The sequence below is a fragment of the Triticum aestivum genome, chromosome 5A (assembly GCF_018294505.1).
Source record: "Triticum aestivum cultivar Chinese Spring chromosome 5A, IWGSC CS RefSeq v2.1, whole genome shotgun sequence".
Taxonomy (NCBI): Eukaryota; Viridiplantae; Streptophyta; class Magnoliopsida; order Poales; family Poaceae; genus Triticum; species Triticum aestivum.
In genome coordinates this window covers 66804642-66829955 of record NC_057806.1, presented here as the reverse complement: position 1 = coordinate 66829955, position 25314 = coordinate 66804642, and the positions used below count along the sequence as shown (strand labels likewise).

The window sequence follows — 25314 nt, the reverse complement described above, 5'->3', positions numbered from 1 at the left end:
GCTGCTCCATGTACGCATTAAGCATCCGCATAGGCCATTGAACATCTCTCAATTTTTCTTTGCAGTATATATATATGATTGGCAGAAAGAAAGAGAGGATGTGTTCACCCTTTGTTGATATGTTACCAAGGGCACAAACAATGAAAAGAACACCATAGAAAAGTAAAGTCATAAATATTCAGATGTCTTCAAAATATGGGGATGGCACCCAGACATAGTATAATAAAATTATAAAATGGGTAAAAACACTGCGGTGGCAAAAAAGCGCTGGATTCCATTATTGCCGGGATTTGAACCCGGGTCGTCTGGGTGAAAGCTAGATATCCTAACCGGACTAGACGACGATGGATTATTTTCTAAAAACAAGCAATACTTATAGGAGTTTATCCTCCCATTCTTACTTCAAAATGTTATTTAATGTGGCTTACTCACAGATAATGCGGCTTACTCACAGATATTTATTTGCGCCTAACTGATAAAACCTGGATCTGTTTAACTTGAGTAGCCACGCATGTGCTACTGACCGTGCATAGGCAAAAACTACTGGAGTTGAAGCACTAATCACCAATAATTTTTGTTTGCGCATACAACCATTAATGATTAGAAATAACACTAAGACATAGTACTTCATTGCATAACATGTTTTATTGCTTGTTTAGATGACATGCTACATTGCATAAGAAAGAAAAAAATATGTTATTAACGATGGCTAAGACATAATCCTTTTTTCCTGTTGCAGAGTGGTTATCACTGGCAGGTCCCGCCGTCGGACGACCGATCGGTGATAGACAGGAGCTGCCACCCTCGCTAGGCTCATCCCTGACGATGGTATACAAGTTTTTTGCCTACCTAAGTGTTGTGCACTTTTGTGTGAAAAGTTTCATAACTAAGGAGGTGCTAATCGGACAATTATTTTGGTATACGAATGTGTTTCTTCCAGATTTGAGGCTCAGTTTTCATAACCAATTTTCGTAATTAGCAAACGGTATATTTCCATAGAATTGAAGCACAAATCCCTAAATGTAATTCCAGCAAACGGTAGTAGTTGTTCACCTTATACTTTCTTCATAGAATTGAAGCACAAATCCCTAAATGTATATTCAGATTCATAGGACGAGGCATAATTCATGCCTTTTGATAAGAAAGTGCATTTCCATTTATGGTGTGTGCACAAGGAAACACACATTTCAATTTTATAGACAATAAAAAGATGGTAGCTTCTCTTCACAGTGTTCAGATTAAAAAAGAGCATAAGTTAAGTACACACGCAGAGTATAATAATACTACCACAGGCAGAAAGTTCTTTCAGTATTTGCTCGCCGCTGCAGCCCATAGAGAAGAAAAGGCAAATCACAGATTGATTTGTGCACTTGAATTCAAGCTTCTGAAATTGACCATGCAAACAGGACAGATGATAATTGGACAACTTTTCTGAATGAGGAACCTAATGTATTTTTGCAATAATCATTTGGATATCTGGATCGTTGTAAAAGAGCCAACGGATCAGATATTCCTCCGGGAAGCTGCTTGATGGCAGTGGCTTCAACTCGTTACAAGCCTACTGCCTACAGAGTTTCCAACGACATGGTTAGGAACTTGCGACGTAGTAGAATAATGAAGCTGAATGCATCAAACATACAATCTCACATTAAATTATTAATTAGTGTCTGGATAATTCAAAATGCATAGTTTCAAAGGCTTTGACTAGGCATTTCGCAAAGAAGTTTCTTACCTTAGCTGGATCTCGCTGGTGCCACCTAAATGGTAGGTTGACTAGATGTATCACGTAATAAACTGACTATTGGAATAATGTTGCACTAAGGAGCAAAACTTACCCAATCATGTTGATGGCTAATAATCAGCTTCTCATTTAAACTCTTCAGGGTTGCCGTCTCTGACAATCGAGGGTACATGTGGCTCTGGTAATTGGTTATGCTTATCTTGATGGCAACTTCTCTTTCTAGCACTTATGATAATTTTGGGTCCCATAATGCCTAATCACTGAGACTTCGGGTCATTGGGTATGCTGAAACATAGCTTGAGGCAGTAACATAAGCAATTAATTTAAATGCTTTGAGTAAGCAATCCTTTCTCACAGAAAGCAACGCGATTGTTGAACGTTACATGTAGCATCCAAAGTTAGCCATGGATGCTATGTACATAGTAAAATAGAAAATAGAAACATGTTATTACAAAATTTGCTACCCTTGAAAAATGTACATATTTCCACTAGTAGAAAATAGGGTTTTGGTTCGGGTCTGGCCAGTCCATTAGTCCCGGTTCTTCACGAACCGAGACCAATGGGAGCATTAGTCCCGGTGCATGAGCCCAGGGGACAGGCCGGGGCCTCGTGGGCATTGGTCCCGGTTCGTCTGGATCCATTTGTTCCGGTTCTAGGCACGAACCGGGACCAATGGGCCACGCTCCTGGCCCACAGCCATTGGTACCGGTTCGTGCCTAGAACCGAGAAAGGTGGGCTTTAGTCCCGGTTCCTATCACGAACCGGGACAAATAAGCTGCCTATATATACCCCATCGCCGCAGTAGAGCACTCCACAGTGCTCTGTTTTTTTTCTGGCCGGCAAGGGGAGTGCATTTGGATGCTCTAGCTCACCTCCTATACAGATGAGGTGTTCGATGAAATGCCCGAGCCACACTAGTTAAGCTTTCTCCTGTCGAAGCTCAACCTCGGAGCTCCATTTTTCCCGAGATTTGTCTAGATTTAGCGGCCCGTCACGCCCCATCCCCGTTTTCACCGCCGTCGATCGCCCGCGCCGATCTCGTCGCTGACACCACCGTGGTGAGCCTCTTGTTCTTATCTTCTTTCTGATTTTTTTTACTTTAGATAGATACTTGTCTGATTTTCTTACTTTAGATAGATACTTGTCTGATTTTCTTACTTTTGACACACATAATTATATATAATGCACGCAGATGAACCGGCAATGGATGTATGGTAACAGACACACCTCCGAGTACATTAAAGGCGTGCATAATTTTCTCGAAGTGGCTGAGGCAAACAAGCAGAATGGTTTTATGTGTTGTCCATGCCCTATATGTGGGCATACGAAGTCTTACTCTAACCAAAAAATCCTTCACACCCACCTGCTTTATAAGGGTTTCATGCCACACTATAATGTTTGGACGAAGCACGGAGAAATAGGGGTTATGATGGAAGACAACGAAGAAGAAGAGGATGATGACAACTATGTGGCCCCTAAATACGGTGATGCTGCAACGGGGGGAGCTGCTGAAGATCAAGAGGAACCAGACGATGTGCCCGATGATGCTGCAACGGGGGAAGCTGCTGAAGATCAAGAGGAACCAGACGATGTGCCCGATGATGATGAGCTCCGCCGGGTCATTGTCGATGCAAGGACGCAATGCGAAAGTCAAAAGGAGAAGCTGAAGTTCGATCGCATGTTAGAGGATCACAAAAAAAGGTTGTACCCCAATTGCGAAGATGGCAACACAAAGCTCGACACCATACTGGAATTGCTGCAGTGGAAGGCAAAGAATGCTGTGCCTGACAAAGAATTTGAGAAGCTACTAAAAATATTGAAGAAGAAGCTTCCAAAGGATAACGAATTACCCGACAGTACGTACATAGCAAAGAAGGTCGTATGCCCTCTAGGATTGGAGGTGCAGAAGATACATGCATGCCCTAATGACTGCATCCTCTACCGCGGTGCGTACGAGGATTTGAACGCATGCCCGGTATGCGGTGCATTGCGGTATAAGATCAGACGGGATGACCCTGGTGATGTTGACGGCGAGCCCCGTAGGAAGAGGATTCCTGCGAAGGTGATGTGGTATGCTCCTATAATACCACGGTTGAAACGATTGTTCAGAAACGAAGAGCATGCCAAGTTGATGCGATGGCACAATGAGGACCGTAAGAAAGACGGGAAGTTAAGAGCACCCGCTGACGGGTCGCGGTGGAGAAAAATCAAGAGAGAGTACTGGGCTGAGTTTGCACGTGACCCAAGGAACGTATGGTTTGGTTTAAGCGTGGATGGCATTAATCCTTTCGGGGAGCAGAGCAGCAATCACAGCACCTGGCCCATGACTCTATGTATGTATAACCTTCCTCCTTAGATGTGCATGAAGCAGAAGTTCATTATGATGTCAGTTCTCATCCAAGGCCCTAAGCAACCCAGTAACGACATTGATGTGTACCTAAGGCCATTAGTTGAAGAACTTTTACAGCTGTGGAATGGAAACGGTGTACGTGCGTGGGATGAGCACAAACAGGAGGAATTTAACCTGCACGCGTTGCTGTTTGTAACCATCAACGATTGGCCCGCTCTTAGTAACCTTTCAGGACAGACAAACAAGGGATACCACGCATGCACACACTGTTTAGCTGACACCGAAAGTATATACCTGGACAAATGCAGAAAGAATGTGTACCTGGGCCATCATCGATTTCTTCCGACCAACCATCAATGTCGAAAGAAAGGCAAGCATTTCAAAGGCGAGGCAGATCACCGGAAGAAGCCCGCCATGCGTACCGGTGACCACGTACTTGCTATGGTCAATGATTTACACGTAATCTTTGAAAAGGGTCCCGGCGGACTAGCTGTTCCGAATGACGCTGAGGGACGCGCACCCATGTGGAAGAAGAAATCTATATTTTGGGACCTACCCTACTGGAAAGACCTAGAGGTCCGCTCTTCGATCGACGTGATGCACGTGACGAAGAACCTTTGCATGAACTTTCTAGGCTTCTTGGGCGTGTATGGGAAGACAAAAGATACAGCTGAGGCACGGGAGGACATGCAACGTTTGCACGAAAAAGATGACATGCCTCCAAAGCAGTATGAAGGTCCTGCCAGCTACGCTCTTATCAAAGAAGAGAAGGAAATCTTCTTTGAATGCCTGCTTAGTATGAAGGTCCCGACTGGCTTCTCGTCGAATATAAAGGGAATAATAAATATGCCAGAGAAAAAGTTTCAGAACCTAAAGTCTCATGACTGCCACGTGATTATGACGCAACTGCTTCCGGTTGCATTGAGGGGGCTTCTACCAGAAAACGTCCGATTAGCCATTGTGAAGCTATGTGCATTCCTCAATGCAATCTCTCAGAAGGTGATCGATCCAGAAATCATACCAAGGCTAAGGAGTGATGTGGTGCAATGTCTTGTCAGTTTCGAGCTGGTGTTCCCACCATCCTTCTTCAATATCATGACGCACGTCCTAGTTCATCTAATTGACGAGATTGTCATTATGGGCCCGTATTTCTACACAATATATACCCCTTTAAGAGGTTCATGGGAGTCCTAAAGAAATATGTGTGTAACCGCGCTAGGCCAGAAGGAAGCATCTCCATGGGCCATCAAACAGAGGATGTCATTGGGTTTTGTGTTGACTTCATTCCTGGCCTTAAGAAGATAGGTCTCCCTAAATCACGGTATGAGGGGAGACTGATTGGAAAAGACGGGCTTGGAGAGGACTCAAAAATATGCAGGGACGGATATTCTTGGTCTCAAGCACACTACACAGTTCTACAGAACTCTACCTTGGGACCCCGTATATCGATGAACACAAGAACAGTCTGCGCTCCAAACACCCGGAGCAGTGCGACGACTAGATTACATGTGAACACATCAGGACTTTCAACAGTTGGTTGGAAACACGTCTCAGAGGTGACAACACTGTTTGTGATGAGTTGTGCTCGTTGTCCAGGGGGCCACCTTCGACTGTATTGACTTACAAAGGATACGAGATAAATGGGAATACATTTTACACGATCGCCCAAGATCAAAAGAGCACCAACCAAAACAGCGGTGTCCGCTTTGATGCAACAACCGAGAGGGGAAATGACACATATTATGGTTACATAGTGGACATATGGGAACTTGACTACGGACATGATTTTAAGGTCCATTTGTTTAAGTGCAAATGGGTCAATCTGTCAAAAGGCGGGGTACAGGTAGACCCACAGTATGGAATGACAATAGTGGATCTAAACAATCTTCGGTACACTGATGAACCGTTCGTCCTAGCCAATGATGTGGCACAGGTTATCTATGTGAAGGACATGTTACCAAACCGAGAAAAAGAAGAGATAAGGAAGCGAATACATCATACGTTGAGCCAAAACGCCACATAGTTCTTTCAGGAAAAAGGGACATCGTGGGAGTGGAGGGCAAGACAGACATGTCTGAAGATTATGAAAAGTTTCATGAAATTCCTCCCTTCAAAGTCAAGACTGAACCATGCATCCTGATAAATGACGAAGACATGTCTGAAGATTGCACGATGTTGTAGATGACGAAGCTGCAGTCGTGGACGATGCACCTTGCGGATGTCAGAGGGTGCCGTCGGTGATGAGTCCACCACCAGTTTTGCCAAGACCGGAGGAAACCCATCGAGCACACATCAGTTTTGCCAGAACCATGTGACCGTGTAGGGGTCATCACTATAGTGACGCCATGTCGATGCAGTCGTGCTGTCGTGGATGACGCGGTCGATGCTGTTGTCGTGACGCGGTCATTGCCGTCGTCGAGGTCACGTCTTGCAGAAAAGTCTGTCAGAGGACGCTAGGTGCCCATCTTGTGGACGAGGCGGCGGCGGTGTGTTGATCAAGATGTTGGTGAAGACGACGTTGATGAAGATCTTGATGATGAAGTGTCGGCGATGACGTTGCAGCGGCATGTCGACAATGATGTGTCGCTAGAAGGCGTCCCTCCACGGTGATGAACTGTCGATGTCGCGCCGTGCTGAAGAAGTATGTTGGCTCATAGCCTCGCGTAGTCGTACAGGTTGATGTAGTTCGGCTCGGGTTGTTGAATATTGATGCAGAATGCTCGGTGTAGATCGATGTGTCAGATTGGTGTAGATGTCGATGCAGTTGCAACAGGCCGGCTCGGTGTAGATGTGTTCGGCTGGCTGCACCCCTCCGTGTTGGAGTAGATGTGCCGCAGGAACTACTGCAGATTGACACCGCGTGCGTGAGATGCTGATGCTGGACATGTCGATGAAGCTGAAGACGCGTGGAGCCGGGTCCGGAAGAAGCTCGATGCCGATGCTATCTGGTTGGAGCTCGATCGTAGCATACTCATATCCATCAGCACGCACTTGGTCGTGCCGTGCATGTATGTGAAGCTTGATGGTGCATCTGCGTGATGAATTACTGGGAGTGACTCGTCCTGTACCTGGAACTGCTGCTGCTTACGGCGTGTGTGAGGCCGCCCCAGGAGGTCGTGCGGGTTGATGGAGCTACAGACATGTCGAGCCGCGTACTGGAGGTGTCAGCCCGGAGATCCGCGTGCGAGAGTCCGCCCTCCCGTGATCCAAACGGGCGTGATCTTGATCGTTGTTGTGAGATCCGCGTACTCGTAGTCTCGTACACGATGAAAATCTCTACGGGAGCTACACCCACCCGTGAACGCGCGTGTCAGCTCGCCGGTGCGCCGTCTTCGCCTGAGAAGCCGCAGCCTGAGAAGCCGCAGTCTATCGGTGACTACGTCCCCCATGGTCGACAACATGCCCCGCCGTCGTGTAGACCAACCAAAGCTTGATTTTCACCGGAATTTTGAGGGTAGATTTAGCGATTTTATTTTGTGGCTAAAAGGAATTGATCGAATCTAACTAAGGAATTGATCTATTGATTGTGAACTCGAAAAATTGGATCCAAAACTACGTGACTGATCTAATCTTTGATTGATCGGGTGCCGCGCCCTCGGAGAGAGGAGATTTATCTCCCCGGGGGCGGCGAGCTACGGAAGTGGTGGAAGGTCCTAGGATCAGCGTCGTTGGACAAACCGCTCTAATACCATATGGAAAATATTGTATGGATGAATAGATATTGTGTTATTTCTGTTATATTGATCCAACCCTCATATATGGTATATATAGAGTACATTGTGAGAGAGACTTGAAGTAGGGGACAAGTCGTACATGATTTAAACCAATCCTATCTCTAACTCCTAATCTCTAATTTAAACATAATTATACTTCTAACAATTATATGCCAGTGTTGTATGATGTGATGCACTCAAGAAGACAACCTCTTTATATGGGTGAAACCCAAGTATCTCAATGTCTTCATCATATGAATCATCATAATGCTTTTCATCCCAGTAACACTCTTCAACCATATCATAATTGTTAACAACATTACGATTGTTGTACTTCCAAACTGCTTCCAATCCAATTTCTTTTCAATTATTGCTTTCTTGTTGTCTTCTAAGCAACAATGCTTAACCAAGTTCTCATTTTCAACATCATCGTCAGAGTTCCATTCAAAAATCTCCTCAGTGGTTGCTTCTTTGTTGCCTTCTAGAAAACTAGAAGAACGAAACAGCTTGTAGTTAATATCTTCTAAGATCCGGTGAAGGCGTTGACACGAGCAGCCTTCATCGGCGAGGAGGCTCCCTGTCATTGACACGAGCAGCCTTCCATGGCTTGTCCTCGTCGCCGGCCATGTCTCTCCTACCTGGATGATATTTGATCTGGAAAACCTAGATTGATTAGGATTTTAGTTCGACGAGGAGGCAGCGGCGCAGCGTGCGTGTTATAAGATATGGGGCCTGCGAGCGGTTTGGAAATGAGAAGTCAGAGAGAACGTGTCCAGAACTTTAGATCGATTGTGCCCTCTCCATAAACAATATTTCTTTATGGAGGACGTAGTACGCAGCAGTAGCCCCGACGGGAGACCAGCAAGCGATCCATCTGTACGCTGCAACAAATTGATTATGAATTTATCTTCTTTTATACTTCTTTTGATTGATATTAAACTTAATTAAATCTGAAGAATAAATTTATTTATTTATTTTATGAAAAAACTGAAGAATCAATTTAGTAGTAGTACTTTTCCGACAAAAACAGCTCGCGGCACAATATGAGAGGTATGTTTTATTTTTGTGGTGATTAAGGGAATATTATTGGAACGTGCAGCTGGGCATATCATATTTCTGCTATTCTTATTTCTTATTCTTTCACATTATGCCTAAATTTTCTTTTGATGGGAAGAGAGAGACCTATTTTTTTTGACAAAAAAGAGAGAGCTCTATTAATCGAGGATCAAGACGAGGAGTTACGATCAGTTTCAGCCATCATAAAAACATCAATAGTGGGACTTTAGTGGGGGCCTTTTAATTAATCCCTCCGATCCAAAATTAGTGTCGTGGTCTTAGTTCATTATTTTGGATAGGAGAAAGTAGTGTTCTTACCGAAAAAGGCTTTCGACCCGCTTTATATATAAAGCACCAACCAGAAGCATCACGATACAAACTCACGCCACCGCCGCACGCGACACACACACCCAAAGTAAGATACAAAGGTTTCGAGCACCGCCACACCACCCAACGACTACCAAGCCACAACACATGCTTGAGGATGGACCGCTTGGAGCCAACGGAGACCTCCAATCCTCCGAGGAGAGGTGAGACGGAAACGATGGAACAAGGACTTCAAAATGGTGCATCCTAGAAGGGAATGACCACTAATAGCCTCCACCACCCGATCCCAAAGATCAAGTTTCACGCGGAGCAACTCGAAGAAGTAAGGGCACAGCGATAGAGCCTTCATTAAGGATACGGTATCCACGGACGCCGCCGTCGTCGGTCAATACAAGATTGGCCAAGTGATGTAACCCGACACACCCACCCCTCCGATGCATCCTAGCCTTGCATCCAGACACCCCCAAAACTGACCAAAGTGACCGGCTTTGGGCCAAAGGACCCACCAGACCGAAGAGACCGCAACATGCATCCCGCCTCAAACAAGGCCGGAGCCGCGTCAGCCCACATACGGTCGGGGAACAGAGGAGGGGGAGCGGATGCATTCAGGGTGGCACACCCCTGTGCTAGCGCGCCTCCCATCCCTCCAGCCTGCCTCCCCACCGGACACCTTCTCTGTCGCCCCACCTCGGCGGTGACCGCAGCTCCACGCGAGGCCACCAACACACCCACCCACCGGCAAGAAGAGACCCCAAAGACCGCCGCCAATGGCGAAGGAAGCTCACCGAGGAGCGCAACTGCGTTGCCTGCCGTTGTCCAGCCGTTGTAGCCCCGGGATTCTGGCTTGCCCGTCGCTGCTACGTCGCACCACCACCCGCCGTGGCCATGGTAGGGGCAGAGACCTGCAGCCCGCGCCACCCTGCTCCAGATCTCGCCCCGACCTCGCCAACCCTGGCAACCAAGGCGCGCCCGCCACCACTGCGCCGCCCAACGCACCACCGCCGCGCTGCCACCGTCGACCAGTCCCGGCGTGACGTCGTGCTGCTGCGCCCGGCGCTTAGCACAGCAGCCAGACCAGGGTGAGCCACCCCGCGTCTCGCCACCCATGCGAGGGGAAGAAGAGCACCCCGCAGGTGCCGGCGCCAGCTGGGCTTCGCCCAGTCGCACCCCTGGCACCGGCGAGGGAGGGGAGGATCGGTGCCCTGCCGGCGGCTAGGGTTAGCCTCCCGTGCGCCTGCAGGGCGTCGCGGGAGGAGGGGGAGGAGGGGGGAGGGTGACAGGAAGTCCTCTCGGAAGTAGTGTTCTTGGATCTGGTGAGAGTTTAAGGGTAAAGTATTTTCAATTGTCTTGGGCTTGCTGTCTTGCCAGGCTCTGGTTTGTTTTTTAGAGTTCATATTCATGTGTTCTGTGTGTTGGTGAATTAGGTGACAAAGTGTGACATACTTTTGTAATCTTGATGGTAAGTGTGGGTATTTTGATTGCTGCTTTTGGATGAGAAGAATGATCTGGTGAAAGATTAACTCACATGTTAGGTTTGATATAATGAACATGTGCTTCCTGCTGCTGGCTGACAATCAGGAGCAGTTTTTTTTACGCCAACTCGTCAGTCTAGTTTCATAGGATTCTATTGAGTTGGAGCATCCAAAGAAAGGAACTCCCCTTGAGTTGATGAAGGAAATAGATAAATTAAAGTTTAATAAGATCCTCAAACATTTAGCATAACAGAAACAATCAAGCTGCAGACATAGATAGTAGCAGGAGCCTGAAAACAAAATGAGAAAAATATTAATTCATGGAAATTAAACTTTATGAAATATAGCAAGAAATTATTTAAACTGATCAAACATATGAAACGGACCACAGATATCAATGACAAAAAGGAAATAATACTTACTAGTGTCCCTTTCAGGCATTCTGATTATATCGAGGAGACTGAACATTGAAGTGCCTGATTGGACTCCCAAGTATAGTGGTCACAGAGAAATAAATAAAATATCTTAATTTACTAGTAATATCACTGTGAATGTGACTGCTGAGTTACTTTACAAGCTGCATTTTTCTCATCTGAAGGGGAGAACACAAGCTTGCCTATGTATTGACAGATACACCATTGGAACTTAGAATCCTGAAATCTTGAGCTTCTGTAGGTGATGGTAATTTGGTACCTCGGCATGTGTAAAGGTACAAAAGAGAAATATGAATTCCACAGTTGGATACATAGATAAAAAGGGAAACGTGAACAAGAAAACCAAAACTGAAACCTAGAGATCCTGCATTATTTTTACCGAGGCAGACTGAAAGTTAACCATTGAGACGGTTGCCTGACAATTTTTCTGGTTTACTACTAGCATTACACTAAAATCTATCCACCTAAAGTACCACATGGGAAGGATAACTCTTTGAAGAACAAGGTACCAGCTCTCTAGGTGTTATAAGAAATGAAACGTTTTAGCAACCACTGTGGAACACAGGCACCAATTTCAAGCTCTACAATCAGTTTCAATAACATGGGCGAATGATGCGACAAGTCCAATCCCTAGCGAAAAAAAAAACGATTGACCGTCGTGGCAATTCTTTGGTGTTGGTGGGTTTTCGAGTGAAGAATTCCAGTTTGTTATCTGAGTAGGTGTAATCCTTCGTTCCCAAGCCAGAAACATAGATGGCAGGTCACCATTCACCAACAATGGCAGCCACAATTTAGCGACACAATTAAGCTCATGCTTCAGTTGTTGTTCACTGAGTATCGAGTTGTTAGCCCTCCAACGAGGAAGGTAGAAACAATTCAAAGTACACAGATACATACGGGGTGAAAATACAGACGTGTGAAGTACAACGCCTGACTTACAGTCCATGTTGTTCCTGCCACCATAAAAAAATCAACACTAAACTAGTGAACTTAATTGTCTGTTCGACTTCGTACCCCTAAATTCCGGAAGTGCAAAAAAACAAGACTGATAATAAAAGATACAGAAGTATAACAGTTTAAAATTAACAGTGTACACACAGCCAGGAAACAGCAAAGCGTTTGTTGAATGTACATGTAGCATACAAAGTTAGCCATATATGCTATTTACATGCAGATTAGGATAAGGAAATATTTATTAATGAATTAAATCAATTCTATCTTAACAAAAGAGTAAAGATGTAAAATAGAAAATAGAAACATATTACCTCAAAACTTGCTACCCTTTTAAAATGTACTACTCCCTCCGTTCCTAAATATGTCTTTTTAGATATTCCAATATGGACTATCTGTAAAAGGGCTTATATTTAGAAACGGAGGGAGTAGTACATATTTCAAGAGTATATATTTCAGGAGTATTGTTGTAGCAGGAGAAAATGCACAGCCAACAATCATAAACATATGATAACTTCCCTTTAATTAGTTATCTGTTTGAAATATATATGTAATACCTAAGACCAACCTTGGATGTACTAGAAGTATATTTCGTAGGACTTCAAAGGTTCAACCTATAATTTCAATTTGATTCGGAGAGGCGGTGAGCCGTAGGAAAACTACCTGGGTCAAGCTGTTCTGATCGTGTCTCTTCTTTTTCTGGTTTGGACTATGTGTTCCGATCAGACTGTGAGAAGCATAGGAGCTTTGTGGCTACCATTTCGTCAACCTTTTGTTGTCAGAAAGCTATTTGGACTGGACAATGATTATGTTCTACCTTAACAAAGGATACTGCCCACAAAATACATCCTTCTCTTCTGTCCTGCTTCGCACATACATGACTGTTTCCTGGGACTGATAAAATCATTCTTTGTTTCCATATATCGGCACAGACCTACCATGGCAATACCAAATTGTACTCCTTTGATCAGAAGTAGTCACATCTCAGAATTTGGATGATCAACATTCAGCAACTCTGACTCCTAATATTTGCAAAAACTTTTTAGACTGAAGTAGCACTCTCAGATTTATCAATGGGATGACTTCCACATCACAATTTTAGTTTAATTCAGCAAAAAAAAATAAAAATTGAACCATTTCTTACCTGAAGCATTGTGCATATTCATTGTGAAGTAGATCTTGAAAGGAACGAAGTTCAGTATATGACAGGCCAGGAAGGACCAAGAAAACCACAGATGTTTGCTTGCTTCTTCTTGACTACCTAGACAGTCAGGACAAGACACTGGATGTGAATTAGCAACATACTACTAACTTAATTATACCCTTGTCGAAGTGCAGCTGAGATCTTGTTTTGCTGCAAGTGCAATCTGTTAATTTGAGTTGGCATTTCCATGGGGAATGTAGGAACATTCGAACAATACATACAGAGGACGGAAATTTGACATTGACTTAGAATCCATGTAGCTACTGGCATCTTAAAACACATGAACATTTAAATTGCAGTAAACTTGTTGCCTCGTCGAACTTTGTATCCCTAAACTCCCACATAGGAAAAAAGTGCCTGGTCTACAGGGAAGAAACTTTGCCTGTCCAGACAATTTCATCCAAAGAGTGAGATGTTTGAAGCTAACAGGGAGCTCGACTCAAAAGGAAAAATACACATTCCTAGGACTGCATGACTCAAAGGACGAAACTAGCTGATATATCACTCTACAGGACATTGTGATCCTCTCTGTAATCTGTTTTTGAAGTTGGAATAAATGGCGCCTCCCTCTTGTTCAAAAAAGAAAAAACATACTCCCTCTGTCCCAGAATAAGTGTCGCTTATTTAGGGACGGAGGGAGTACTATTAGTAAGTTGTAGCGATTTAAAAAAATAACAATACCCACAACCAAAAACACAAACATAATTGAAACATCTTTTTCAATAGAAATGGACCAATCCTTACATATACATTACATAAAAATAGATGACACAAACATCTTGTGCAAGTCATTTCTTATACATCTCTTAAATAGATGGCAACTAAAATAGGCTTGTATGTGAGATGAATTTCTAGACTAATTGTTCCTAGTTAACTCTTCAATCCAACATGGGGTGTATGGAAAAGATTTGATCCTCTCCTGTTCATTACTTAACTGTTTGAAATGACCATAATCATTTGGGTATATATTCCCTAATTCTTCAATCTTGAAGCCATTCAAATGATATGCCAGTGCTGTCCACTCTGGTGTACTACTCAAGAAGACAATCTCTTTGTATGGGTGAAACCCAAGTATCTCAATGTCTCCATCATATGAATCATCATAATGCTCTTCACCCCAGTGACACTCTTCAACCATATCACAATTGTTAACAACATTACGATTGTTGTACTTCCAATCCAATTTCTTTTCAATTATGGCTTTCTTGTTGTCTTCTAAGCAACAATGCTTAACCAAGTTCTCGTTTTCAACATCATCGTCAGAGTTCCATTCAAAAATCTCCTCAGTGGTTGCTTTCTTGTTGCCTTCTAGGAAACTAGAAGAACAAAACAGGTTATAGTTAATATCTTCTAAGATCCAATGAAGTCGTCCACAATATCGGTGATGTGCTAGCGCATGCTTAAGGTCTTTGTCATGCTTCAACATCCACCCCATCTGACCACATGATTCATTAAGGATCCAAACACCAAGCCAACACTTACGCTGAGGCCAGTACCTATCAAATGCCACAAAGTACACCCCCTTTTTTGATCTAACAATCTCGACACAAGGATAGTCGTGTGCTCTGGTATCCATGACAGGTGGTTTAATTACACTGTACGTATTATCAGACAATGATATCCTGCAGAATCAAATCAATGTACAAAACTGTCTAAGAACAAAATGGCAGGGTAGAAGTGAAATAAAATATAAACTAAGAAACCACATACCTCATAATTAAATAAACACTGCAGAGTACGTAAAGTGCTCCTCGATAATAGACGCCATTGGATCGCTTGTAACCCATGTGCCTCTCACTGACAATCCCTGTAGCACCCCCTTGTCGAAAAAAATACTTCTCCTTCCAGCAACCCGACTTTGATGAGAATACATATATCTTTAATTGTGATGGTGGCCATTCAGATTCCTCCATCGAGGGGTCAACCTCATCTTCAGAATGATAGTCATCCAAATGGGGGGTCATAAACACCTCGTAGTACGGTGATACCATCGGATCATAGACCAGATGCCCACTGTACCACACGTTTCCTGTGCCATCCTTGGGAGCAGGGCACGGTGGCAAAGCACTCCAGCATCGGGTGGCAGGGTTAACCACCCGGTTACCGCGAAGCAAGAGGAGCCCATTGCAGTGATCATCGATGTTATAGTCACGCCAATCATCGCAGTCGTCGTCCCATATAGTGCCGGCATGAGGGGTGGCGGAGGGCAGGAAGCTGAGGTTGCCGCTGATGGCGGGGGCGCCAGCCACTGAGGAGGGGCGGGCGAGGAATTCGGGATACTTGTGCTCGTCGAAGTGGACGAAGAGGCCGGCGAGGGAGAGCGGGAACAGGTCGGCGTGCAGGAGGTCGCGCGCATCGATGGCGTCGCGCCAGGCCGTGCAGACGCAGCGGGAGGCGGCGATCCAGCGCGGCGGAGGACCTCGGCGAGCACATCCTCGGGCAGGGGCGCGGGCTGCAGCTCCTCGCCACGAGCGGCAGCTGTGTCCCCGTCGCTCGCGTCGACAGGCTTCACCTCGTCGCCGGCCGTCGCCTCGCCGCGATAGTGCGATCCAGGGATCTTCGAGTCGGAACCCTAGGGAGGCGGCCGCGGCGTCTTACGGTTACTGGATCGAAATATGGGTGGTTTTCAGCTGAAGTGTACCGGGGGAAATCGGCAACAGCGCCGGAGATGGGCCGTCGGCGCCGCGAACTGGGGTTCGGAGGACGCCGCCGTGACGACGGGGAGTGGAAGCAGTGGCGCGGCTGGTTGGGCGGCGCTGGAATCGGGGCGGGCCAAGGCAAAAGGAGGCGGCAGCGGTGGCTTCAGAAATGAAGAACGACCGAATTTGTACTCCCCTTTTTCTTAGTGACGAATGAATATGTGTCCTTGGGCTGGGCTGGGCCGAGCTGGGCTGGAATCTCCCGTGCACTGCTATGAAATAATTTCGCTAAGTACTCCCTGTTCCTAAGTCTTTTCAGAGATTTCAACATGGACTACATACAAAGTAAAATGAGTGAACCTACACTTTAATATATATATATATAGTCTATATTAAAATCTCTAAAATGCCTTATATTAGAAAGGGAGGGAGTATGAAATTATTTCATAAAATTTCAGAAACAAAATCAGTACGTGTACATAGTTTAAAAAATAGTAGCCCAATTTGTGTAAAAAACATTCTTATATTATAGGACTAAGGGAGTAACTCTCATTTTTAGCCATATTTGTCTTTATTTTCGTGGCAAATTTTGCCCTAGAGTTTTATTCCAAACTTTTATTTGAATTTATGTGGCATGATTGATAAATATTCTACGTATGGTTCATTTGTTTCTCAGAAAATCTGAGACTCTTCATAATTAGTTTTTCGAGTTCAGTAACACTGGGAATACCTCAATGTTTGTAGCGCATAGTATACGATTCTCAGGTTGGATGCCGTGCCTATTGTGTTTAGCATGGCCCATTTCTCATGTTTTGCCTTGGTGTACTTCCGATATTGTTCCCCAAAATTTCAACAACAAAATAGCGGTTCCATGACCTCGCTTGCAAAATACACTCAGTCAACACGCGTTCAGCGATTTTAGGTTCTCACCTATTGCAGTTGGGCACATGTAGCTTTTTTAAAACTACGTAGTTAGCTTAACTTGTGCATTTTTAGTCTTCAACGGTTTCTTCATCGAAGGATTGGACAAACACGGAGATGCAAAAATACTGAAGCTAGTGGCAACAATTTCGAAGAAACATGGTGTAATTTTTGGTTTTGTTAGGGTGTATGCTCTTCGTTGTCTTTGATGTATTTTGCTTACTTAATGAATAAATCTAGATCTTTTTCTTAGGAAAAAACAAAGAAAAACTATGAACTTCTTGAGTAAACCTTAGAATATATAAAATCCTATTTAGGTTATATGTTTCCTACTTGCTCTCTTAAACCACAGAAAGGTTATGTTTGGGACATTCCCATAATCTTTAATATTTGACTTTAATCAAGATTTTTATATTGTAGTTCAAGGAAAAATACACGGATAATATTTTTCAAGATAAATATATACATGTAATTTTGTTTTTTAAAATGTTGACTTACAGATGTCCAAAATGTCCACAAAAAACAACATTATTTGAACTAGACAGAGTAGGTTCACTGGTACATTTCATGCAATAAAAGGTTCACTGGTACATAATTCGTTTGCCTAAAAAAAAACTAGTACATAATTCATGTTTCTGACAAACATTAAAAAAATGGTTACAACGACACAACATGACACAAAATTTGAAATCCAAATCAATTTGTACTTGGCAATGGGAGAGGGGAGACGAAATATGAACCGTGGACAAAATATATTGTCCATGACAAATCAAATTGGCTACAATTGACAACATGGTATATTTTTCCAGTATAAACTGAATTCGAAATTTTATCGAATACCTCCGAAAGGAAACTTTTGATATTATTTCATGCCAACGTATATATTCTATTTGTAAGTATTATCTATCTGATTTTGGATCATCTTTTGTTGCATGTGCTAACATCGATGGTCACTGGAACTCGGAACAAATAATCGGAAGCACAAAGAACTAACCCCCCCCCCCCCCCCCCTCCAAATTATGGTCACTTAAGGAGGTCACAAGGCCGGCTTTTACCTTGCACTTGGCTAGAGAAAAACTCAATTTTACTGTGGAAATTAGTTGCGTAGAAGTGATTCAGCTAATTGAGAAGCTAGCCAAGGATTGGTCGGTGCATGCTCATCAAATTGTTGAGATCAAAACTCTCATGTCTCAAGGAAGGATGATTAAGTTATGGGATGAATTGTGTACACTTGCATTAGCTCAGAGAGAGAGATTACATAGAGGAGGGAGACCTCAACGGCCCCAGGAAGATATGCACGTCCTAGGCGTTCATGGCCCTATCCAGATCCTAGAGACTAGGGGAGAGTTACATCATGACCAAGTCATACAACAGAGGTACAATACAGAGTACATATACAACATATACAACACACTAACACCCCCCCCCCCCCCCCCGCCGCGCAGCCGGAACTCCTTCTGGAAGGACGTTTAGGCTGAACCGAAAATCTTGGAACACCGCCGTGGGGAGTCCTTTGGTGAATACATCTGCAAACTGTGAGCTGGACGGAACATGAAGGACACGGGCCTCGCCAAGGGCCACGCGATCGCGTACAAAGTGCAAATCAATTTCCACATGCTTGGTCCGCTGGTGCTGAACTGGATTGGTCGACAAGTATGTGGCACTAACGTTGTCGCAATAGACCGTGGTGGCACGAGAGGGGGGCCAATGCAACTCATGAAGGAGCTGGCGCAACCAGCAAGACTCGGCAACACAATTAGCAACCGCACGATATTCGACCTCGGCACTAGATTGTGAAACGGTGGGCTGTTTTTTGGATGACCAGGAGACAAGGTTTGAGCCAAGGAAGACACAGAAGCCGGAAGTGGACTTGCGTGTATCGGGGCAGCCGGCCCAATCAACATCGGAGTAGGCAACCAAGTCATGTGAGGCGGATTTGAAGAACCGCAGCTCGAAATGTGATGTGCCCTTGAGATAACGTAAAATACGTTTGATGAGGTTCATGTGAGAGGAGCGAGGATCATGCATGAACAAACATACTTGCTGAACCGCGTAGGACACATCTGGCCGAGTCAAAGTGACATACTGGAGGGCCCCAGCAATGTTGCGGTAGAGAGTGGGGTCCGAGACAGGAGGACCATCGGCGGCAGACAACTTGGCTTTGGTGTCGATTGGGGTGGCAATGGTGTTGCAATTGAGCATGTGCGCACGATCTAGGATCTCAAGGATGTATTGCTGTTGAGACAAGAAGAGGCCGTCGGGCGAACGAGTGACATTTATCCCGAGAAAATGGTGAAGATCTCCTAAGCCCGACATGGAGAATTCGGACTTGAGGGAAGATATAATGGAGTGGAGGGTAGCTGTGGTGTTGGCGGTGAGGATAATGTCATCGACATAGAGGAGAAGGTACGCCACATGAGAGCCACGGCGATAAATGAACAAGGAGGAGTCACATTTAGAAGCAATAAACCCTAGAGAGAGAAGAAAGGACTTGAAGTGAAGGAACCAAGTATCCTAGGAGCTTGCTTCAAGCCATAGAGTGATTTTTTGAGAGGGCACACATGGTTAGGATGAGTTGCATCAAGAAAACCCGCCGGTTGAGCATAATAGACAGTTGCACCAAGATGGCCATGATGGAAAGCGTTTTTGACATCAAGTTGATGGGTGGGCCAAGAACTGGAAGTGGCAATGCTAAGCACAACATGAATAGTGGCCGGTTTGACGAGCGGACTAAAGGTTTCGGTGTAGTCCACACCCTTGCGACCTCTTTTAGCACTGCGTTGGTTTTCCCCGAAGAGGAAGGAATGATGTAGCAAAGTAGTGTAAGTATTTCCCTCAGTTTTTGAGAACCAAGGTATCAATCCAGTATGAGGCTACGCGCGAGTCCCTCGTACCTGCACAAAACAAATAAATCCTCGCAACCAACGCAAATAGGGGTTGTCAATCCCTATAGGGCCACTTACGAGAGTGAGATCTGATAGATATGATAAGATAATATTTTTGGTGTTTTTATGATAAAGATGTAAAGTAAAAATAAACGCAAAGTAAATAACTAAGTAGTAGGAGATTGATATGATAAAGATAGACCCGGGGGCCATAGGTTTCACTAGTGGCTTCTCTCGAGAGCATAAGTATTCTACGGTGGGTGAACAAATTACTGTTGACCAATTGACAGAATTGAGCATAGTTATGAGAATATCTAGGTATGATCATGTATATAGGCATCACGTCCGAGACAAGTAGACCGACTCCTGCTTGCATCTACTACTATTACTCCACTCATCGACCGCTATCCAGCATGCATCTAGAGTATTAAGTTAAAAATAGAGTAACGCCTTAAGAAAGATGACATGATGTAGAGGGATAGACTCATGCAATATGAAGAAAACCCCATCTTGTTATCCTCGATGGCAACAATACAATACGTGCCTTGCTGCCCTTACTGTCACCGGGAAAGGACACCGCAAGATTGAACCCAAAGCTAAGCACTTCTCCCATTGCAAGAAAGATCAATCTAGTAGGCCAAACCAAACTGATAATTCGAAGAGACTTGCAAAGATAACCAATCATACATAAAAGAATTCAGAGAAGATTAAAATATTATTCATAGATAGACTTGATCATAAATCCACAATTCATCGGTCTCAACAAACACACCGCAAAAAGAAGATTACATCGAATAGATCTCCACAAGAGAGGGGTAGAACATTGTATTGAGATCCAAAAAGAGAGAAGAAGCCATCTAGCTACTAACTATGGACCCGTAGGTCTGAAGTAAACTACTCACACTTCATCGAAGAGGTTATGGTGTTGATGTAGAAGCCCTCCGTGATCGATGCCCCCTCCGGAACAGGCCCCAAGATGGGATCTCATGGATACAGAAAGTTACGGCGGTGGAATTAGGGTTTTGGCTCCGTCTCCGATCATTTGAGGGTATGTGGGTATATATAGGAGGAAGAAGTATGTCGGTGGAGCAACAAGGGCCCCACAAGGGTGGAGGGTGCGCCTGGGGGGGGGGGGCAGGCACGCCACCCTACCTCATGGCCTCCTGTTAGCTGGCTTGACGTAGGGTCCAAGTCTCCTGAGTTGTATTCGGTGAGAAAATCACGTTCCCGAAGGTTTCATTCTGTTTGGACTCCGTTTGATATTCCTTTTCTTCGAAACCCTAAAACAGGCAAAAAACAACAATTCTGGGCTAGGCCTCCGGTTAATAGGTTAGTCCCAAAAATAATATAAAAGTAGATAATAAAGTCCAATAATGTCCAAAACAGTAGATAATATAGCATGGAGCAATCAAAAATTATAGATACGTTGGAGACATATCAAGCATCCCCAAGCTTAATTCCTGCTCGTCCTCGAATAGGTAAATGATAAAAACAGAATTTTTGATGCGGAGTGCTACTTGGCATAATTTTAATGTAATTCTTCTTAATTGTGGTATGAATATTCAGATCCGAAAGATTCAAGACAAAAGTTCATATTGACATAAAAATGATAATACTTCAAGCATACTAACTAAGAAATTATGTCTTCTCAAAATAACATGGCGAAAGAAAGTTCATCCCTACAAAATCATATGGTTTAGTCATGTTTCATTTTCGTCACATAAGAATGCTATTATCATGCACAACCCCGATGACAAGCCAAGCAATTGTTTCATACTTTAGTAATCTCAAACCTATAAACTTTCATGCAATATATGAGCGCGAGCCATGGACATAGCACTATAGGTGGAATAGAATATAATGAGGGGGGTTATGTGGAGAAGACAAAAAAGGAGAAAGTCTCACATCAACGAGGCTAATCAATGGGCTATGGAGATGCCCACCGATTGATGTTAATGCAAGGAGTAGGGATTGCCATGCAACGGATGCACTAGAGCTATAAATGTATGAAAGCTCAACAAAAGAAACTAAGTGGGTGTGCATCCAACTTGCTTGCTCACGAAGACCTAGGGCACTTGAGGAGGCCCATTGTTGGAATATACAAGCCAAGTTCTATGATGAAAAATTCCCACTAGTATATGAAAGTGATAACATGAGAGACTCTCTACTATGAAGATCATGGTGCTACTTTGAAGCACAAGTGTGGCAAAGGATAGTAACATTGTCCCTTCTCTCTTTTTCTCTCAATTTTTTAGCGTTTTCTCTTTTTTTTTATTCCTCACTTGGGACAATGCTCTAGAAAATGATGATCATCACACTTCTATTTATTTACAACTCAATGATTACAACTCGATACTAGAACAAAGATGACTCTATATGAATGCCTCCGGCGGTGTACCGGGATATGCAATGAACCAAGAGTGACATGTATGAAAGAATTATGAACGGTGGCTTTGCCACAAATACTATGTCAACTATATGATCATGCTAAGCAATATGACAATGATGAATGTGTCATGATGAATGGAATGATGGAAAGTTGCATGGCAATATACCTCGGAATGACTATGGAAATGCCATAATAGGTAGGTATGGTGGCTGTTTTGAGAAAGATATAAGGAGGTTTATGTGTGAAAGAGCGTATCATATCACGGGGTTTGGATGCACCGGCGAAGTTTGCGCCAACTCTCAATGTGAGAATGGGTAATGCACGGTACCGAAGAGGCTAGCAAGGATGGAAGGGTGAGAGTGCGTATAATCCATGGACTCAACATTAGTCATAAAGAACTCACATACTTCTTGCAAAAATCTACAAGTCATCAAAAACCTCGGTACTACGCGCATGCTCCTAGGGGGATAGATTGGTAGGAAAAGACCATCGCTCGTCCCCGACCGCCACTCATAAGGAAGACAATCAAATAACACCTCATGTTTCAAATTTGTTGCATAACGTTTACCATACGTGCATGAAACGGGACTTGCAAACCTCAACACAAGTATTTCTCAATTTTACAACTACTCAACTAGCACGACTTTGATATTATTACCTCCATGTCTCAAAACAATCATCAAGCATCAAACTTCTCTTAGTATTCAACACACTCATAAGAAAGTTCTATTATTAATCTTACCAAGCATATTAGGATTTTAAGCAAATTACCATGCTATTAAGACTCTCAAAATAATCTAAGTGAATCATGAGAGATCAATAGTTTCTATAAAACAAATCCACCACCATGCTCTAAAAGATATAAGTGAAGCACTAGAGCAAAATTATCTAACTCAAAAGATATAAGCGAAGCACATAGAGTATTCTAACAAATTTAAAATCATGTATGGCTCTCTAAAAAGGTGTGTACAGCAAGGATGATTGTGGTAAACTAATAAGCAAAGACTCAAATCATACAAAGACGCTCCAAGTAAAACACATATCATGTGGTAAATAAAAATATAGCTCCAAGTAAAGTTACCGATGGAAGTAGACGAAAGAGGGGATGCCTTCCGAGGCATCCCCAAGCTTTGGCTTTTAGGTGTCCTTAGATTATCTTGGGGTGCCATGGTCATCCCCAATCTTAGGCTCTTGCCACTCCTTGTTCCATAATCCAGCAAATCTTTACCCAAAACTTGAAAACTTCACAACACAAAACTTAAAGTAGAAAATCTCGTGAGCTCCGTTAGCGAAAGAAAACAAAAGACCACTTCAAGGTACTGTAATGAACTAATTCTTTATTTATATTGGTGTTATACCTACTGTATTCCAACTTCTCTATGGTTTATAAACTAATTTACTAGCCATAGATTCATCAAAATAAGCAAACAACACACGCAAAACAGAATCTGTCAAAAACAGAACAGTCTGTAGTAATCTGTAGCTAGCGCAAGATCTGGAACCCCAAAAATTCTAAAATAAATTTCTGGACGTGAGGAATTTATCTATTAATCATCTGCAAAAATAATTAACTAAATAGCACTTTCCAAATAAAAATTACAGCAGTTCTCGTGAGCGCTAAAGTTTCTGTTTTTTACAGCAAGTTCAACAAGACTTTCCCCAAGTCTTCCCAACGGTTCTAATTGGCACAAACACTAATTAAACACAAAAAACACAACCAAAACAGAGGCTAAATAATTTATTTATTACTAAGCAGGAGCAAAAAGTAAGGAATAAAAAATAAAATTGGGTTGCCTCCCAACAAGCGCTATCGTTTAACGCCCCTAGCTAGGCATAACAAGCAAGAATAGATCTAGGTATTGCCATCTTTGGTAGGCAATCCATAAGTGGCTCTCATAACAGATTCATAAGGTAATTTAATTTTCTTTCTAGAAAAGAGTTCCATGCCTTTCCTTAATCGTAATTGGAATCTAATATTTCCTTCCTTCATATCAATAATTGCACCAATCGTTCTAAGGAAAGGTCTACCAAGAATAATAGGACATGAAGGATTGCAATCTATGTCAAGAACAATAAAATCTACGGGCACATAATTCCTATTTGCAAGAATAAGAACATCATTAATTCTTCCCATAGGTTTCTTAATAGTGGAATCCGCAAGGTGCAAGTTTAGAGAGCAATCATCAAAATCATGGAAACCTAACAAATCACACAAAGTCTTTGGAATCGTGGAAACACTAGCACCCAAATCACATAAAGCATAGCATTCATGATCTTTAATCTTAATTTTAATAGTTGGTTCCCACTCATCATAAAGTTTTCTAGGGATAGAAACTTCCAATTCAAGTTTTTCTTCATAAGATTGCATCAAGGCATCAACGATATGTTTAATAAACGCTTTATTTTGACTATAAGCATGAGGAGAATTTAGCACGGATTGCAACAAGGAAATACAATCAATCAAAGAGAAATTTTCATAGTTAAATTCCTTGAAATCCATAATAGTGGGTTTAGCAACATCTAGGGTTTTAATTTCTTCAATCCCACTTTTATCAAATTTAGCATCAAGATCAAAAGATTCAGAATTCTTGGAACGCCTTCTAGGTTAAGGTGGATCATATTCAGTCCCATCATTATCAAGATTAATATTGCAAAACAAAGATTTAATAGGGGACACATCAATAACTTTTAGATCTTCATCATTATTTTCATAGGAACTAGAAGAACACGCTTTTATAAAGGCATCTTTCTTAGCACGCATCCTAGCGGTTCTTTCTTTGCACTCATCAATGGAGATTCTCATGGCTTTGAGAGACTCATTTATATCATGCTTAGGTGGAATAGATCTAAGTTTCAAAGAATCAACATCAAGAGCAATTCTATCAACGTTCCTAGCCAAATCATCAATCTTAAGCAATTTTTCTTCAATCATAGCATTAAAATTCTTTTATGAAGTAATAAATTCTTTAATATTAGAATAAAAATCTGAGGGCATCTTATTATAATTTCCATAAGAATTGTTGTAGGAATTACCATAATTATTAGAGGGATTACTAGGATAAGGCCTAGGATTGAAATTTCCTCTATACGCATTGTTACCAAAATTGTTCCTACCAACAAAAAATTCACATCCATAGATTCATTATTATTCCCAGTCAAAGTAGACAAGGACATATCATTAGGATCAGAAGAAACACTCTTGTTAGCAAATAATTTCATAAGTTCATCCATC

General features: G+C 43.0%; 1 protein-coding gene across 1 annotated transcript; it reads right to left on the bottom strand.

Annotated features, from left to right (window-relative positions):
• Positions 1-13950: 13950 nt before the first annotated feature.
• On the bottom strand, positions 13951-16029 carry LOC123106594 (uncharacterized). The gene is made up of 2 exons (XM_044528702.1): positions 14959-16029; positions 13951-14870 (listed from the first exon to the last, which is right to left on the bottom strand). The coding sequence occupies exons 1-2, from the start codon at positions 15237-15239 to the stop codon at positions 14105-14107; spliced, it is 1047 nt and encodes a 348-aa protein (XP_044384637.1). The 5' UTR covers positions 15240-16029; the 3' UTR covers positions 13951-14104.
• Between the last annotated feature and the right edge of the window lie 9285 nt (positions 16030-25314).